Source organism: Camarhynchus parvulus, chromosome 17 (assembly GCF_901933205.1).
Source record: "Camarhynchus parvulus chromosome 17, STF_HiC, whole genome shotgun sequence".
Lineage (NCBI taxonomy): Eukaryota > Metazoa > Chordata > Aves > Passeriformes > Thraupidae > Camarhynchus > Camarhynchus parvulus.
In genome coordinates, this window is record NC_044587.1 from 1,311,649 (window position 1) to 1,329,076 (window position 17,428).

Genomic DNA, 17,428 nt, shown 5'->3' on the forward strand with positions numbered 1-17,428 from the left:
AGAGGCAGTAAATCCCATTAGTTGTAAGGATTTGCATAGTTGGGTGAGAGCTCGTACAGTGGCACCTGGAATGCAGTGGGGCTGGAGGCAGAAGGAGCCCTTTTCTCCTGAGCCAGGGCTGATAGTGGAGTGTGGGAGATTCTGACACTGCCCTGGGGCTCAAGGAACCCCATGTGTGCCCTGGGAAACACAGAGGGGACCAAGGCCCCTTTCTGCTTTGGCTCTTGCATGCCCTCAGAGAGCTGGGCAACTGCTCTTCACATGGAGCGGTGATTCTGCTCTGGGAAGGCATTAGTGACAGACAAATTCTGGCTCATGGCCAAAATGCTGTACAGGCAAAACTTAGTCTCACACTGAGGACCACTTTTTTTTCTTCCTTATTCTATTTTGGGGAACACAAAAATGTAAACTCTGCAGAGGGCTGATAAGTACGTCGTTCTTTAAAATACACACTACTTCAGTCTGGTAAAACATCAAATGAAAACATTCTGTCCTTTCTTATCTTTTTCTAATGTAATTCATTGTTTTCTGAGACTTTCATTCAGCGAGTAGCAGCTCTGGCAATGACAGATATTCTATTGTGACTGAAATATGCATTTTGTAAGTCATAACTTTACTTGGTATTTAAATAAACTGTGTATGTACAGCGTGCAAGATTTATGCAGAGCACAGCTGGAGGTATTCTGCTCAGAATTCCTATGGTTTAAAATGTCTCTTTCAAGTTTGAAAATGTGTTGTGAAGTAGATACCATTATGATAATTGGAAGTTCAGCTTCTCTGTCTTGCTCTATTATTTTTTTGAATACAATTAACACATCACACACATTTCACCTGGTCTCTCCTCATTTACCTCTGACACTTCCTTGATATTTATTTAGACACATGTGGTGTCTTTGCTTTGAACTCAATAGTTGGTATATTCACTAGGTTTTTTTTTTTTTAATAAACATTTTTCTCATTTAGAGATACACAATTAGTTTGCACTGTTAGAGAAAGGTATACATATTGATGTCAATTTAAATCTTTTACTTATTTGTTGGATGATCAGGACATAAATTGTATAAAGATTGTAGAGAAAACTGTGATTACTCTCAAATCAAAATACGTGCTGTGAAGTTGCAGAAGCAGCTCATTTATTATAGTTCTCATGAGAAAACAGTACAGAGCAGGTATGCAGAAAGCTGTCTAGAGAAGAAATTAAAAAATATATGTGAATAATACTTTTAAGTTAGAATTGCTATCTTTTCTTTCAGGTATCATAAAGGTGAAGCACAAATCTCAGTGTTTTGTTTGAAATAAGCTTTATTCTTCCAGAGTCAGTAGCAATGCTTTTGTTTCTGATGACAAATCAAAGACTTAAGTTTTGGTTTTAAAATATAATAGAATTCTTGAACTGGAATTAATAACGTAGTGTTGGCATAGTTTTTAACTAAAATAATGTATGTGGTGTGCTGTGTTATGTGATATGTATAAAACTGTCAGCAACATAACACCAGTGGCCTCCAGAAGACAATTACAAATTATATCAGGTTTATAATTTTGAAGGGGGGAAAAAAGGGATCTGACTCATCACATTTCAGCGATCCAGGAGAAAATAATATGAAAATATCATTAGATGTATTTCATTTGTGGAAATTAGGCTGGAGTTTTCTTTATTTCTTCTTTTTAAAATTTCATTTCGGTTTTAGGAACACTTCTAGTGCTTGGAGTTTCAATAAGGAATAAGTCCAAAATCCAGTCTAAGCTTGATCTTCACAATAACACAGGACATTTTTCTGGATTATTTAAAATATTTTGGCTGCACTTTGGAGCGAACTGGGGCTGTGATTTTGCAGAGTTCCTGTTCACTGTCCCTTCCTTTGATAGCTGTTTCTGTAACTGTATTACTGGAGATGCCTGAGATTTGTAAATCAGTTTATTACAGGAAAAAGGTATCATCTACCAACTAAGAATTCATTTGCTTTGTCTTAAAATTGAAGTGATCAACTAAGCTTTTCAGGTCCAAGGCTTCTGGATGAAAGTTTAGAAGATTCTCCCCACAGGGAGTTTTTTGTTGGTCAGGGCAGTCAGGGGCCTGGCTCAGCCCTCGCTGTTCCTCTGCTGCGAGCCCGGGTGCAGAACCCATGGAACAGGCAGTGCACAGCAGATCCACACCCAGGAGTGCTGAGGGGCTGCTTTAACGTACCTTGCACTTAGACTTCAGTTTTCAAAATGCACATTTAAAATTATCTCTAGAAAATACTCCTTGGAAGAGTATATATATATATATAATTTTTTTCTATTTTTTTTTTAATGAAATCATTCTGTAGTAAAATATTTCAAGTCCTGGCTAAGCTGTAAAGCTTAGGGCTGATAAACAAAGCATCTGAAGCCAAATGGCCCCTTAGCTAACCCCAATTAAAATAAAGATTTCATTGCGCTCTGTCCTGACAGAGAGGGAACATATTGTTGCCTTTAAGGGAGTTTGGTTTAGTTAATGAAAGAATTTATTTCATTTTTTCAAATACAGAACCTAATTAAATAAGTTTCAACTTGACTTGTAGTTGAGGACATTTTAACTCCTTAAAGGTTACTCTTGTGTCCAAGTATAGCTGTCTTTTGAATAATTCCTGATGCGGTATTTAGCTTAGTGATTTATATAATAAGAAATTTTATAGTAGAGCTCATGTAACTGCCTGTTCATTGTATATCATAAATATATGTTGTTGATTCCTAAAGTGTTAAAGTTGTTATCGACATTGCATTATTTTGATGTATTTCATTAATTTGGAATCAAGTGTTACTCAGAGCTAGCAACTAATACAAGATTCTTGGAAGTACCGTGGAAATGAAGGTGCCAAGAGTTTGTTTTGAGTGCCTTTTAAAAGCTGTAGATTATATATGTACTTTGCTTATTCCTGGTGCTCAGTGAAAAGAAAAGTATGTCAAAGAATTATTTAGGTGAAGCTCTCCAAGCAGTAGTTAAAGTCTGTATGTCCAGAACATTTTTTCTTAGGGAGGATTAATGGTGAAAATGAAAGCAATTTGTGAGGATTATATGTGTGATTAGTTTGCCTTTCCTTAGGATCTGTCTGTACTTGTATGGATAAAGCTCGTCCCCGTCCCCCATTTGGCAACCAATGATTTATTACATATTCTCAACATAGTCTCAAGAATATACAAAAAATAAAAAAATACTTCTATCTAAAATTGCTTTCTTTTTACACATGAGAATATTTTACTTGAAAGCAGTCAAGAATGGGAATGCTGTTACTTACCTGAATTTCCTGCCTAAAACTGGAGGCGTGTTGAATGGCAGTAAAACCAGAGGAGATCCAGGCTGTGCCGAGGGATAGGGATGGTGCTGCTTGGCTCTGCTGTTTGCACTTGGTCACAGGAGTACTTGGAATTAACAGCACCTAACCAGCATTATCACAAAGGGAGGGGGCTTGTAAATTATTTCTTACTGAAACTGAGGCTAACCAGAGGAGTTCATGCTTAAAGGAACTTTTTTAATTGTAACAAGTATCAATATTTTCCCCAAATGTATCTATCAAACTCTAAACGGGTTTTGTTCTGGAGCAGTGGCCTCCACTGCATAGGGGGGACTGCTTGATTTAAGAACATTCATGTGTGCCCCCTCATTTGGGGATTTGAAGCTAACGTTGGACTGTGTGTTCTCTTCCAAATGTCACTCACTCACGTGCCCTCCTTTACATGTTCAATGACTTGCAGTTCAGCTCTCTTACAATGAGTTTTCAGGGTGAGCAGTGAAGCTGTCTCCAGTAAAGGACGATTGATTTCCCTGAGTCAGGGTCATTCCCAAAGCTATTGACAGTTTCTGCTTCAGGTCTGTGGGATTGTTGCCTTCAACTATGGAGGTAAATGATACAAAAAGAATTCCTGCCTCTGAGAGGAAATTAATAGGTTTTTTTATAGATAAGTAACAAAATATTAAATTGTTTAGGAGGGGCTTGCAGGGGCTTTTTAGTCGAAAAAGAGTGTTCTTTGGTGTGGGTGTGAACATGAATGAAATTAGGGGTTAGGTGGTACTAGAGTCCTAAAAATCTCCGAGGTAGCTGAAATGCAGTGCTGTTCTTTTCTCTTCTGTGAATTTCTGTAGATCATTATAATTACGTTGTGTTTCAGAAATCTCAATAGTTGCCAAATGTAACCAAAAATAAAGCATCACATCCAGCCGGAGCTCCAGATATCCACGCTCTGCCCTAAAGCCATGTTTCCAGCCATTATCTTGTCATAGCTTATTGAGCTCAATTTTAATTAAATGTTAATAGCAATTTTGCAGTCAGAACTGACATGAAAGTTTTCCAAAGATTATTATACCCACAGGATATCTTTATTATGTGTTTTTCTTTATTCTTTTTTTTATCTTGTCCAAGCCCTGTTCTTGGGAAAAGTCTTTGGTGATGGAGAACATGAAACAGAAAATGGTGCAATGTCTTGACTGACAAGGATCAGTTTACAAGGGCTTATCAACTGAATTAGTATTCTTCAAGAACATCAAAAACTTACGTGTTTGATAAGGTTCTTGGGGTTTATTTGATTTTCCAGTGTGGTGTATACACTGAGTGTTGTACATTTAAGTTTCAGCATACAGATGCTGAATCTTTAAATGCAAAAAGGGCTTTTGCAATGCTACAACCTGTAGTTCCTGTGTCTCTGCCTTTAAGGATGTTGTGTTCACAAGTGGTAGGCACAGCTTATACTGTTGGATCTTGGATCACTGGTTCTTATTGCTGTATAGGAAGCCCTGTAGTATTAATTGGTTGTCAAATCCCTAAGAAATAACAGATTAATGTGCTTGATCACAGTGCCCCGTTTAGAAGCTGCAGTTTGCCCCCATCCCCAGCCTCTCCATGTAACACAATTACAGATGTGCATCCAGGACATTTAGTGGATTGCGTTTCATTAATACAATTTGAGCAGACAATACCAAGTTGCTGTCGGGCTGTGCTGACAGCTAATTACTGAAATGAAGGGTGTGCATGGCTAAGGAACAGTGGAGCATGTCTCAGGAATAGGAAAGCAGCACAGAAATAGTGCCACATCTTGGAATCACTCCTCTGGACAGTTTGCTGTCTCTGCAGACCAGCTTTGTCACATATCTGATCATGGTGGGGAGTTAGACTTCAGGGAAACAAAGGTTGTTACTGTTGATGAAAATGCAGTGTAGTTCTGGTTTGCTGTTCCCTCTGGTTAATTCAGACACTTGTACATACTTACCCATCTGCTGACCACACTTACCTCTTGCTTACAGACATCACTGCACGTTTTCCCCATAGAATGTCCAGTCTGCTTATATGAATACCAGGGATACTGAGAATGTCAGTCGATTTTGTAGCATTATTTATAGGGAAGGCTCTTGCTGACAGTTTGAAGAAGGAAGATGGAGGAGAGACTCCTCATTGTTTCTTCCAGTGCTAGAAACCTCAGGCAGTCAAGTGGGGTTTGTAACAGCAAAGGTTTAAAAGAAACAAGTAGTGTTCTATGTAGGATAGGCAGTAATCCTGCCAAGCACGTGATCGAGTGATACTGAGGAAGCTTGTATAGGTTTGGGGCAAATTGGAGAGATACTCAGGAGAAGCCTTGGTTCAGATTTGTTTGATATGCAAACGCCCCCTTCACCAAGCGCTTCTGGACCTGTCCAAAACCTCCTTGGGTTTTGTTCTAGAGCAGGGGAAGGTGAAGCACAGGGTATTCACTACTGGGCAAGGTGCTTAGCTCAGAATATTTGCAAAAACCTCTATTGCCTAATGGGATTTGGTCCTTACAGTTTATCTGCAGAATTATTAAATATAATGGGATGCTGGCTACAAAGCAATTTTATCACCCAGTTCATTCATCTGACATCTGTATTGGCAGACAGGGTGCTAGTTGTCGTTGGAGATATTTTTTCTGTTGTGCTCAGAGAACTCAGATTACCAATGTGGCTTATCCATATCCTGATGGTAATGAGAGCCAGTGGCACTTCTGAGCAACTTACGTTATTTAGTCTGTGCGTCTCCAGGTCCACAGGTAACATGGATATAACAAATACTCTATTTCTTGTTGAAATGGAATTGAATCTTAAAAATTTTTGATTCAAATCTGCTGCTTAGTTGGAGGAAAAAAGGTACCAGTAGCAGGTTGCCAGTAAAGGGTCTGTTCCACCTGATGAATTCAAAAATTCATGTTGAGGCGCTGCAATGGTGTGCTGGTTTTGCAATTCATTTTATGAAACAAGTTCTAGATTGAGCTCTGCTTACATTCTTATTCTCCCTCCATGGAAATTATGTCCTTTTTCTCATTTCAAATTAGGTGAGTACAATGAAATCCTTATTTTACATATTTATTAACAAGACATTCATCCCTGTGGTATTGTAACTACCCTCAGTACTCTATGCAAAGAAATTACACAGAGAACTCACCTTCAGGAGATTATATGTGGTCACTCTTTTTCAAGCATTATTGCTTGAATAATTACAATTACATCTTTGTTATTCTTACGTGTTGCTCTATCAGCCTTTATTTTGCGCCCTTCCTTTCCGGGAGTTGTCGATGGCATTGATTTTTTATTTTTTAAATTCTGAAATAAATCACATTAAAGGCCTCATGCTGAGTCTGAATCTCATTGGATATTCATTGTTAGAAAACTGATGAGTGAAGAAATTATATCAATTGTGCTGTCTGGCACATAGAGGGTTAAGGGAATTTTTGGTCTCACCAAAAACTATTTGGTCAGGTACTCAGGTGCTGGAAATTTTCTTAGCAACATCAGTCACCTAGGAACATGATCATCTGCTGTTCTGGGGTAGAGATTACAGAGCTTAATGATTAGCTTCTATAAGCTGCAGCTGATGCCAGACTCTACCCCCTTTACACCTAATTAGCCTCATTAATGAGCTCTTCTGCTCTCCACAGAGAGGGCTTCCTCCTCAGAATAGGAGGTAAAAAATACTTCACCCAGGTAGATGTGCTGAAACCTTTAATTATTGCCCACACCTGCAAGGCGCTGTGTGTCTGACAGCAATATTGCTTACCTGAAACTGCTTATTTACAGTGACCACAGCACCACGCTTTAACTCTTTAGCACCAGCGGAACTGCTTTGAACCTTTGCCAGTATTTATAGAGGGTGGAAAGACAGGCAGTTGCAAATTTAATGCTTAATCAAGTTGGATGTGATCTGGGAGGGAGGCAGTTTGTATGTGACGAAAATGTTTTTAAAAGTTTCTGAGTATTTTGTTTAATACTAAAAAATGAGCTGAAATTGCTGATACATGTCAAACACAGCAATAGCCGGACTAAGAGCACCATTTGGTGATGAGCAAGTTCTGTGTTTGAAGCAATGTAATTTAGTACTGCTAAAATAGAAACATGGAAAAATACACTTGTAGTGATCAATGGAGCAGGCAGTAACTGTGCTAATGAAGTGTTCAGGGTGATTCTGAGCCGTAGCAATTCCTGGTCAATACCTAGTGGAGACTTGGGGAAATTTAGACCGCTGTACGTTGTTGGTTATTAGCAGTGCTGCTGAGGCAGCTCCGGAACGTTTTGTGTGTGCGTTTGGGTCCCAGCATTGTACCCGTGTCCACAGTCAGCTTTGCTGTTCCTCAGGAACTCTTTCCTCAGCAGCCAGCATTCCTGAAGCTTCTGCAGGCAGTGCCTGCTGTGAGCATTCCCAGCAGCCATGGTACAGCTTCTCTCTGGCACTGGCAAGAATTGGCTTTGGGTTGCTTCCCTGGAGTACGCTGCCTTGTGGAATATGAATATTGGGCTGCAGGATTCTCCAAGGCTGCAGGCAGCTGCACTCACAAGCTGGGCATATTTCTGAGGGAGTTGAGGCAAGAAAATAATGTTTTCCTGGAAAATTCATCTTCTAAAATGTGTAGAAGATGATGTGCCTCCTGCAAGGCATGGGCAGTGCCTGTGTGAATGAATGAGCTTTCCAGCCAAAGTGATGAGTTTTCATGGATTTTAGTCAACTCTCTTTCCCTTGAAGATGCTTTTAGCAGGCTGCTGAGCTAATGTGAACGGAAGCCCTCGAGTTAAAAAAGGAATTTGGAACAAAAAACATGTATTCACGTAACTGAAAATTATTAACAGAAAATAGGGCCTCCAAGCTGTCAGGTCACCACAATAAGAGACATCATTATTAGCAATTCTTTTATTGTTATTAAAAATTCTTTTGCATGTGTAGGGGAACGTTTGTTTTACTTTATTAATAATTAAAACAGCATCAAACTTTCCCAGACAAGATGGAATCATGCACTGTGTGAATAACAGAAATTCCTGTGCATTTTTCCAAGAATGCAGTTTTAACTGAATGCCAAAATAAGGCATCAAAATGAATTATTTTTAAAATATTTGCATCATGTTTTGTCAGTTGTTGCAGCTTCGCATCACCATTACATAAACGGGATGGAGGCACTGCATGCGGACCCTTCTGGTGGAAGCGTTGGCATGTTCAGTTCTGTTTCCTTGGTGGAAGCCAGAGGTTCCAGGGCAGATGAGGAGGACTTGTACAAGCTCTGGCTGATCTCTGAGGGTGTGTGGGTCTGGAGGGAAGCAGAGCCCGGCGGTCCCTGCCCATCTGCTCCCTGTCAGAGCCCACAGCCATACTGCTGGCCCTGTGCCCCGGCCAGCTCCGGGCACTCCCGCCTGGGCTCCACAACTCCGGGAGCCGCCACACCGCTGCTCCCAGCCAGATGCTTCCCTGCACATGGGCTCTAATTAGGTGGCGTTTTCCCCCTCACAAAGCAGTTGGAATTTTGCATGGTTTCCATGTCAGGAATGTGTTGCGATAGGATGGGAGTTGGGCGGAGCCCTGTGGCCCAATGTGATTGCAGGAATGCACAGCAATTCATGGACACAGCAAAACGTGTGCGGAGAGCAGAGAAAGGAAAAGTCTGCTTCCTTTTTTGTCCTCACACTGCATGCAACTTCCTGTTTATGAATGTACCATGGTGGACGTGGGGGGCTGAGGCAGATTACAGATCTGGCACTAACTGCTTGGAAGACCCAGCATTCCCAGGCTCTCAGAGGCGAGGTTTCTTTTTTTAAGTCTAGTTTCTTACTTTTTAAAGTATTTAAATAAGAACTGCAAGCTGTGAGATGTTGTACAGGAGAGCCTGGGAAAATGAAATCTAACCTATAAAAATGATACTTTCTAATATGTTTGGATCCTGAGCCTGTTGTGAGATGGGTCTTCTAGTTATCAAGGAGCTCTGATGAAAGTGGTAGAAGATCAGCAGCTTTGATGATTATACTGACGTGGTGTTTTCTGTCTCTTGCCTGCTCATGAGGTAAAATCTGTACCTCTTTCTGACAGTGGGTGAGAAAATGGTAAAAAGAGAGTGAAAGGTTCTTATTTGTATGAGGTAATGGACCCTTTTTCCAGTGTTCCTAATCCAAGGCCCCTGGTAACCTCTCTCAGGGGACAAGATCTGCTCTAAGGTGAGCCTTTTCTGGCTGTGTTTTTCCATGGCAGTAGTTGAGGCTTCCTCACCAAGTTGTCAAATGCCATAACACGAGGACAGATCCTGCCTCAGTGAGTTCTGCTGTAGCATTTCCTTTGCCAGTTACTCTATGAAGGAGGGGGCACTGCAGGCCATCTTCTTACATCATGTACGTCGGTGGATCTACAAGGGATTGGGTGTGTCTGACTCAGTGCAAAATTAAAGTTTCATTCCATTAGATCCATTTTATTTATAGAGTCAGGAGGTTTGTTACTTAGCTAAGAGAGTGGGATTTCATGACCTCTCTTTATGACTAAGGCTTCTCTCACATTGCTTTAGTGAAGTTAAAAACAGTTTGTTCTCCTTCTGCATCTATATCAGCATCTAAATCTTATGGTAAAATGCCCTGCTCTTCAAAATAGCTGTTTATTGAATATGGTTTTGGGGATCTTGAGACAAAGGAGTCATTTACATTGTGCACAAAAACATGTTTTCAACATATTTTTCTGGAAACCTCATTGATTTGGATGAGTTTGGACTTTCTACATGTATCTAAGAAATCAAAAGAAGCAAAATGTTAGCATTTGTGGTCTTGAGGCAAGTTGGTCATTTGTAAATCTCGGCTAATGATTTGTTATTTCTACAGAGATTATTTTTTCCTATTTTACCAAATACTTTGTATTCTATTGAGTTTTAATAGGTGAAGCAAAAATAGCTCGTGGTTTATCTGATAGGCAATACTTTGTGTAGATTGTTTTTCCAAGCACACTTTTATATTTTGTCATAGTATAAAATAACTAATTTAAAGAATTGCACTGCAATTTTTCTCCTCCTCTGTATTGTCACTAATATTCCACAATAGTTAAAATAGAAAAAGCCCTTTTCATTGCAGGGACCCTGAATTGGCAGCTGCTTTGCATGCCGAACGTCCCAGCTTCAATGGGAGCATTGCTCATGGAATGATTGCAGAACCAGGCCCTGAAATTACCTTGCCAGCTAATGATAAAATCGCATGCAGGCCACAGGGGTTTTTGTGGAATAAATATAAGAGTGGAACAATATCCAGTACACATTATACCAGTAATTTAAAGCATATTCAGGACAAAGAGAGAGTTCCCAGTGCAGGCAGCATCATAGAGATTTGCTGTATCTGATAAAGATTAGGTTTCTCAGCTCATAATACCATACTATTACTTTCCCTTTGTTAGTCTTTCAACACCTACACTCCTGCATTGACACAATATCAAGTAGGAAGAGGAAGAATAGCCTTGTATTTAAGGGACTGAGCAGGGATTAAAGAAATTTCAGTTCTTTTCCCTGGCTCTGCCAGAGACTTTTGTGACCGTGTACAAGTTACTTATTATTTTCATGCCTCTATTCTTGATCTGTGAAATGGTGATTTTTTTTTCCCTTTCTTTTTCCTCCCAGCCCTAAAAGCTTTCTTGCTGGCTTCTTTGCACTTCATGTGCTATGCTTGTTGCTCGAGTTCCATCTAGGAAGCCGTAGCAGTTGCGTAGGGACAGGAAGTGTCTGGCTGCTGTAGGTGATGAAATCAGGGCAGGCAATGGCTGGAATTAGCCATATAAACACTTGGAAAGCTGGCTGGCTCCATTACAGTAATGCACTTTCATTAGTTGTGGGTATGAGTGTATGTCATTTTACTTGGTCTAACAGGAAAGTGTCAGGTATTCTGATGAACTAACAGAGTTTGAAAGAAGAAGCAAAACCATTGCTCTGCCGTGGAAGTTTTCTCTAGTTACACATTTTTTGACAGTTTCATCTTTTATTTGGAGTTGGTTTTGTGCCCTCTTGCTGTGTCTCTACCAGAGGCTGTATTCTGTAGCGGGGAACCAAAAAAGTCTGAAATTGGGCTGGTGATGGAGCTGAGCTCTTACATGAAGCTGCAGTGTTTGGGCAGTGCAGTCTGCATTCGTAATACATTGCTTTCAAATGCTTTTCAAGATTGCACTTGGCAATAATAATTTATCAGAACTGGTAGTAGTCTCTTATTGAACAGAACCTGAATGTACTTTTCTTTAGAAGGCGTGTGGTCAAATCTCTGAACATGTGATTTCTTTGTTCCTGAGCTGCATATTGAGATGCTAATAAAGCTCTGGTATCATTCATTTAATGCAGAGAGTTTGATCTCTGCTTTCTGGATCCCATTATGACTGAGGTGGATGCAAAGAACTCTCTTGTGCTGAATGTATGGACTGGTTATGGGAGGTTATTTGTCAGTGCAGTTGGAAGCTGAATGAGCTAATGTCCTATCAGGTGTCAGTCACCAATTTCAGGTTTTCTTTATGGAATCCTGCTGGCTGGCTGATGATCCTTCTTCAGCTGTGATAAGCTAATCTTTCCCTGACATTGCCATCACAGTTCTGGAAAGGTCTGCAGAGCAGTGCCTTGCCTTTGGTTGCTGCTGTACTTGACATAGACACATACATGTCCAGATCATTCTCCTGCCTCGCTCTATCATTCTGGGTGGAATTAAGTGCTGCCTTCAAAGACTGTTATCCGGGTGCACACTCCTGCAGGAGGGGAGTAGTTGGATTTCCATGGCCTCTCTGAGCTCCTGTGTCTTTCCAGAAACATCCTTTGTGTTTGCCTCTGTCCCTTCCTCCATGTCCTTCTCTCATCTGAGCTGTCTTCTGTCCCACATATTTTAGTCCTTTATACTCCCTCTGAAAGTTCCTGCCATAATCAATGAGCTGAGGAAAAGTGATTTCCTTAAAATATGAGGGATCGTGATGAAATTTTTTACAGTGTAACTAAACAAGATTGGGCTTTATCTTTTAATTTGTATTATGGCTTCATAATATAAAACAGCAGGTTTCCTGAAACTCTAGAACAGTCTGAAATAAGTCCTAGACTCCTTTTATTTTCCATTTGCTGCCTTAAGTAGTTTTAAGTATTATTTTAGAATGTATCAGAATTCCAATATAAAAATAGGTCTGGCAGCAGATCAGATGTGGGCTGAAACTTTTCAGCTCTTTCAGGGGTCATGAGATGCAGCACAGCCCTGATGAACTTCATTATGCCACATGAATATGAAATAGTCATATAAAGGAGATTTGCAAAGACATAAAGAAAAGGCACCTATTTTTTCAGCGCATCTGGGAATCTTAATCCCATATTTTAAGGTTTTTTCTGCTGTGTTAAGATTGCAGATTAAATGTGTACATTTTTGTAATAAAAAGAATTCTGTGATTCAATCTTGAAATAGATGTGATTTATCTGTAACATTACAGATCAAGTCAGATTCCTCATCGAGTCATGTTGTGCACACATTTAGAGCCTATGCAGTGCAATACTTCAGCCTCTGTTAGGCATTTACAGTTGAAAAGGATATTAATGGATATTTAAGGTGTTCATGAATCATGGCCTAAATTTTAATTGTTGGAACCAGCGAGTTAAGGAGTTGATGAGTTTTTCAGGACAAGTTATTTTACTTGTTTCACATGCAAACAAGACCATTCATTTCACACCAGATCTGCAGTTCTGCGGGTGTCCCCCCATGTATAATGTCATTTGTCAGTAAAAGCAGAGCTGATTAGCTTTATAATTTACAGTTAACCAGATCTGTCAGGAAAATGGTCTTATTGTCCAGCTTGTCTTTTTGTCCTGAAGCTGTGGCTGGGGGTGGAACAGTATGTGCACCTCAGGGAGGTCAGCAAGGGTGGAAGGCACTAATGCATTCTGAGCTGCAAAGCTCACGCTTGACCTCCGTGATTAAAGTTTTTTTCTGTCATCCAGCAGCCGTTGAGCCTGAAATGTCTCTTAAAAAGTCAAAAGGTCTAATCAAGCTAATGAACAAACTCAATCATTAGTACTTTGGGAAGGAAGTGTGCTAACACTGCTGGTGCCTCAGCTGCAGGGTGTGTGTTGCTGGGGACGCAGGAGCTGCTGGAGGTGCAGCAGGGCACAGCCGCCTCTCCTGCGCAGCGCTGAACTCATCCCACGCTGTCCTCGCCCTGCTCTGGCCATGGGGGAAATTTGGCATTCTTGTAGGTGATAGGAAGGGCTGCTTGTTTCCTTTGAAGGGTTTTTAAAGTGAGGATTAAACAAAAGCTAAACCTTCCTTGGGTGAACGTCTGTGCTAGTGAGCTAGTCTGCATTTCTCTTTACCCATTCCTCCCAGCTCTTTTCTCTCAGATTTCTCTGACATGGATAAAATATTTTTCAGGGATCCTTTGTTACGTTCCAGTATCTGAAGTTAGTGGGAAAGCCTTTTTCACACTGGTCAAGTAGATGACAGCAGTTAGTCATTTAAATGCAGTAAAACCTTTCAGACAGTGCACACCTTGGCTTTGGAGCCAGAACCTTTGTCATGTGTGTCCTGGAGACTGGCACCAGTGTCTTATATACATGCACATACCAGCCAGACCTATTTTCCCAAACATTTTATCTTTGTTTATTTTAAAGTGTCTTATAATTATTCTGATGAGAGCAAAGCCTCAGCAAAAAAGAAAAAAGTAGTTTTTTCACGCTCATGCTTCTTGCCTGGAAAGCATGTAGTGATTTTGGTTTTTCCTGTAAAAAGAGTAAATCAAAACCAGGTTATTATTTTTAAAATAAATTACCCTAAAACTGTAACTATCACATAAGAAACCTGCTTTTTCTTCCAAATCCATGGAAATTCAGTGGTTCAAGCAAGGGGTGTGACAGAAACTCTCCTAAGAAAGTAACTTTTTCCCCTTGTCAAGAATACCCCCATCCTGTGCTTAAACAGACACTTGCAATTGATTCTTTCCTCAGTCATTTTAGCTGCCCTGTTGATTTTACGCAGCCAGTGGTAAATATGAGATTACTAATTTAGAGCTTTCAGGAATAGAATGATATCATCCTTTTAAAGGGGATGCTTTAAGACTTTTTGCTGTCTAATGTTAATTTTGAATACTCAACAGATGAAGAGTCCAAATACATTTTGGGTTAATATGAGCATCCATAAGCATATATGTGGCTTAGTATGAGCATCCATAATAATTATACATCAGTACAATTTAGTCCTTCTTTGTTACTTGTTTTTCATTCAATAAATATATTTGCTTGCTCTGTTGTGTATTTGTAGATGTGTGGAAGAAATTGGTGCCCTTACGGCAGATACACAGCAGACTGCAGCATTACCATAACTCATTAAAATAAGATAAAAGTAGAACTGCAAAACAATTTCTGTCTTTTGCTGACAAGATTGGGAAAAAGGGGAATTCCACTCCTCCAAAATGAGTTTTTCAGAGGTGTGGAAAGAGCAGAGTGGACATTCCTGACCCATTTGTGCTGGCTCTGCTGAGGCAAATAAGCAGAGTATAAGGAATTCAGATGACTCTGTCATATTTTGGAGAGAGTAAGTAATATTAGCTTTTTGAATGATGAAAGTTCTTCAGCTTTAGCAAAATGTGTGTAAAGCCACTCTGGTTTGTTTTGACGATCTGCAATTTTCCAGCCTGTTTTTCCATCCTGTGGTTGGGACCTGCAAATAAAGTGCAGTTTACCCAATGCTAGGTAAGGTCTGTGTTCCTTACCTGTTTATTTTGGAAGGGAAGAAGGTCAGGTGCAGGCAGTGGATTCACAGGGACTCAGTCAAGGCAGTTGGAGTGTTTAATGCTCTGAACTCTCCAGGGTGAACCCATCACTTTCTGCGAAGAAGCGTTCGTGTCCCACCGTTCGTCTGTGATGAGGCAGTTCCTGCAGAATGCCATCCAGCTCCAGCTCTTCAAGCAGGTACTGCCTCCAGTGATCCATGGGGAGGCAGATTCTCTAACAGTTCAGGTGGGGGCTGGGGGGCTGTTTCTGTGTCCCTTGCTCCTGTAGTGCAGCACCTCAGTTCCTGCTTGCTGGCTTCTCTCAGACTGGGGTGCTGAGGCTTTCTGTATATTGAGACGTGGGTGGGTTTTCCCACTAATGGTCTCTGAACTCAAGGTTTTTTCTTACCTGAGCATGCCTAGACCCAAGATATGTCCTGTAAACTTTGTCCAGGAAGCATATTACTGTTGAACATAGAACCACTGTTTTAGGGCAGCTGAAAACCTGTATGTGTAGCCAAACATGAGTGCTGGATTTAGCAAAGCCACACACCTTAGGGCAGTGGGCAACACTGTGTCAGTTTGGGTGGTATTTTCATTCTGTTTTGAGTCCCTACCCAATGCAAACATTGAGGTTATTCCAGCTAATGAAAGATAAAGTCTTTCTGAAAGGATGAAGATGGATGGTTGTTGTGTTTCTGTCTTCTAATGCTGATGCAGTTCATTGATGGGCGTCTGGATCTGCTGAACTCTGGGGAGGGCTTCAGTGACGTGTTTGAAGAGGAGATAAATATGGGGGAATATGCAGGTAAGAAATATTTTAAGGTAATTTCAGAGACTTTTGTTGGTTTACCATTTGTGGGTTATCATGATGTAATTGGTCATTGCTGCTAGGTAGATAACAGGCTTAGTGATCTTGGCAGCCTGAAATGTCTTAAATTTTTGTTCTTTCGTCTGTCAAGAACTTTGAATAATGTATTGTAGTCTGAGTAATGCTTGTTCAGTCTTTAAAAACCTCAGCGTTACCACTTTAATAAAGTACAACTAAAAGAGTTTTTGCATTGGAGGAAAAATCTTGGCTTTACTCAGAACCACCTCAGATTTCTTTTAGTGAACTTAAAAACATCTGTGTTCTCAAATATCTGAGGCAACACAGAGAAAACAGGAGAGTGTAAATCTCTCATCAATGTTATGTTTTCTCCTGAAAGAAAAGGCTGGCTGTCCTGTTCTGTCTGTGCTCCAGAGCCACTAAGTGCCAACACTTCACATTTTGAGCTTGTTTTCTGTTCAGCAGAGGGTTACAGTTTGTTTGTTTTGTGTTTGGTTCTCCGTAGGTAGCGACAAACTGTACCACCAGTGGCTGTCCACAGTGAGGGTAAGCACACGAGCTCCTGCCAGACACCCTGAACTGGGGTTGGCCTGTTGAAGATTTTCATGTAGTGACAGAGACAGTAAATCTTAAAGCTGTTTACATCTGGTTGCATATAATCAAATTTCGTCTCTGGAAATGTTATTTTGCCCTGAAAATAGGAAATACAACATTGGCCAGGGTTTAATTGCTTGGATTTTGCTCTTGTGTGTTTCTCAGTAGGGTGCTGTACAGCAGTAGTCTGTGGGGTGTGACAGGGTTCTAGAACACCAACCAGGTGAACAGATCGTTGCAGCTGATGTACCACTGGCTCATCACTTTGATTATATTCATCACATAAGATTCAGCTGTTCTCGAATTATTGTTTGTGACTGGAGTTAGATTTCATTTTCCCTCAGTTTATCCCTTTATCAACTACTTGTATCTGAAAAAGGCACCATGTGTGATAAACAGGATTGTGGGATGAGGGAAGGGAAAAGAGCAAAGTAAAACCAGATCTCCCCTCCTCAGACTGAATGTACAGACTGTCCTGAAGCAGTCTCTGGCTCAGACATTGAGTGTTGCTCAGGATACTTGTGTCTTAAACTTGGTCAGGATTTTAGAGGGATGTACAGAACAGCCCTGAGGTGAGTGGAAGCACAGGGCACAGCTGTGAGATGTGTAAGACAAGGGAGGCACCTGCATTGTCTCTTGGACAAGTGCTGTATTAAATAGAACTGGGCAAAACCAGAGCAACATTCAGAGTGGTTTTCCTTGGGTCTTTTTCTTTAAATCTGACCTTTTCATACTCAGCTCTGCTAATAAGGATAGTTAATGCTCTGTTATTTTAAGTTAAGAATGGTGGATTTTAGATGGCTATTTGCTTTAAAGAGCTTTGATAACATTTCTTCCCTTGTTACTATAATTACAGAAAGGAAGTGGAGCCATTTTAAACACAGTAAAGACCAAGGCTAACCCCGCCATGAAGACTGTCTATAAGTTTGTAAGTATTGAGGACTGGCTTACTACTGAGATAAGAGTCTAATTACAGTTCTGTTTAGACCTTTCAAATGAGACTCAAGACTTAAATCCATTTTTATTGGACTCACAAAATTACTCAAAA

The 17,428-nt window shown here is 40.4% G+C and overlaps 1 protein-coding gene across 6 annotated transcripts in view; it reads left to right on the forward strand.

Annotated features, from left to right (window-relative positions):
* DENND1A (DENN domain containing 1A) overlaps positions 1–17,428 on the forward strand; it is a 147,651-nt gene that overhangs the window by 99,803 nt on the left and 30,420 nt on the right. For all 6 annotated transcript variants that reach the window (XM_030961780.1, XM_030961781.1, XM_030961775.1 and 3 more), the window contains exons 14-17: positions 15,055–15,156; positions 15,678–15,765; positions 16,292–16,332; positions 17,237–17,308. In XM_030961780.1, the coding sequence (XP_030817640.1) occupies positions 15,055–15,156; positions 15,678–15,765; positions 16,292–16,332; positions 17,237–17,308 (303 nt within the window). The remainder of the gene's footprint in view (positions 1–15,054; positions 15,157–15,677; positions 15,766–16,291; positions 16,333–17,236; positions 17,309–17,428) is intronic.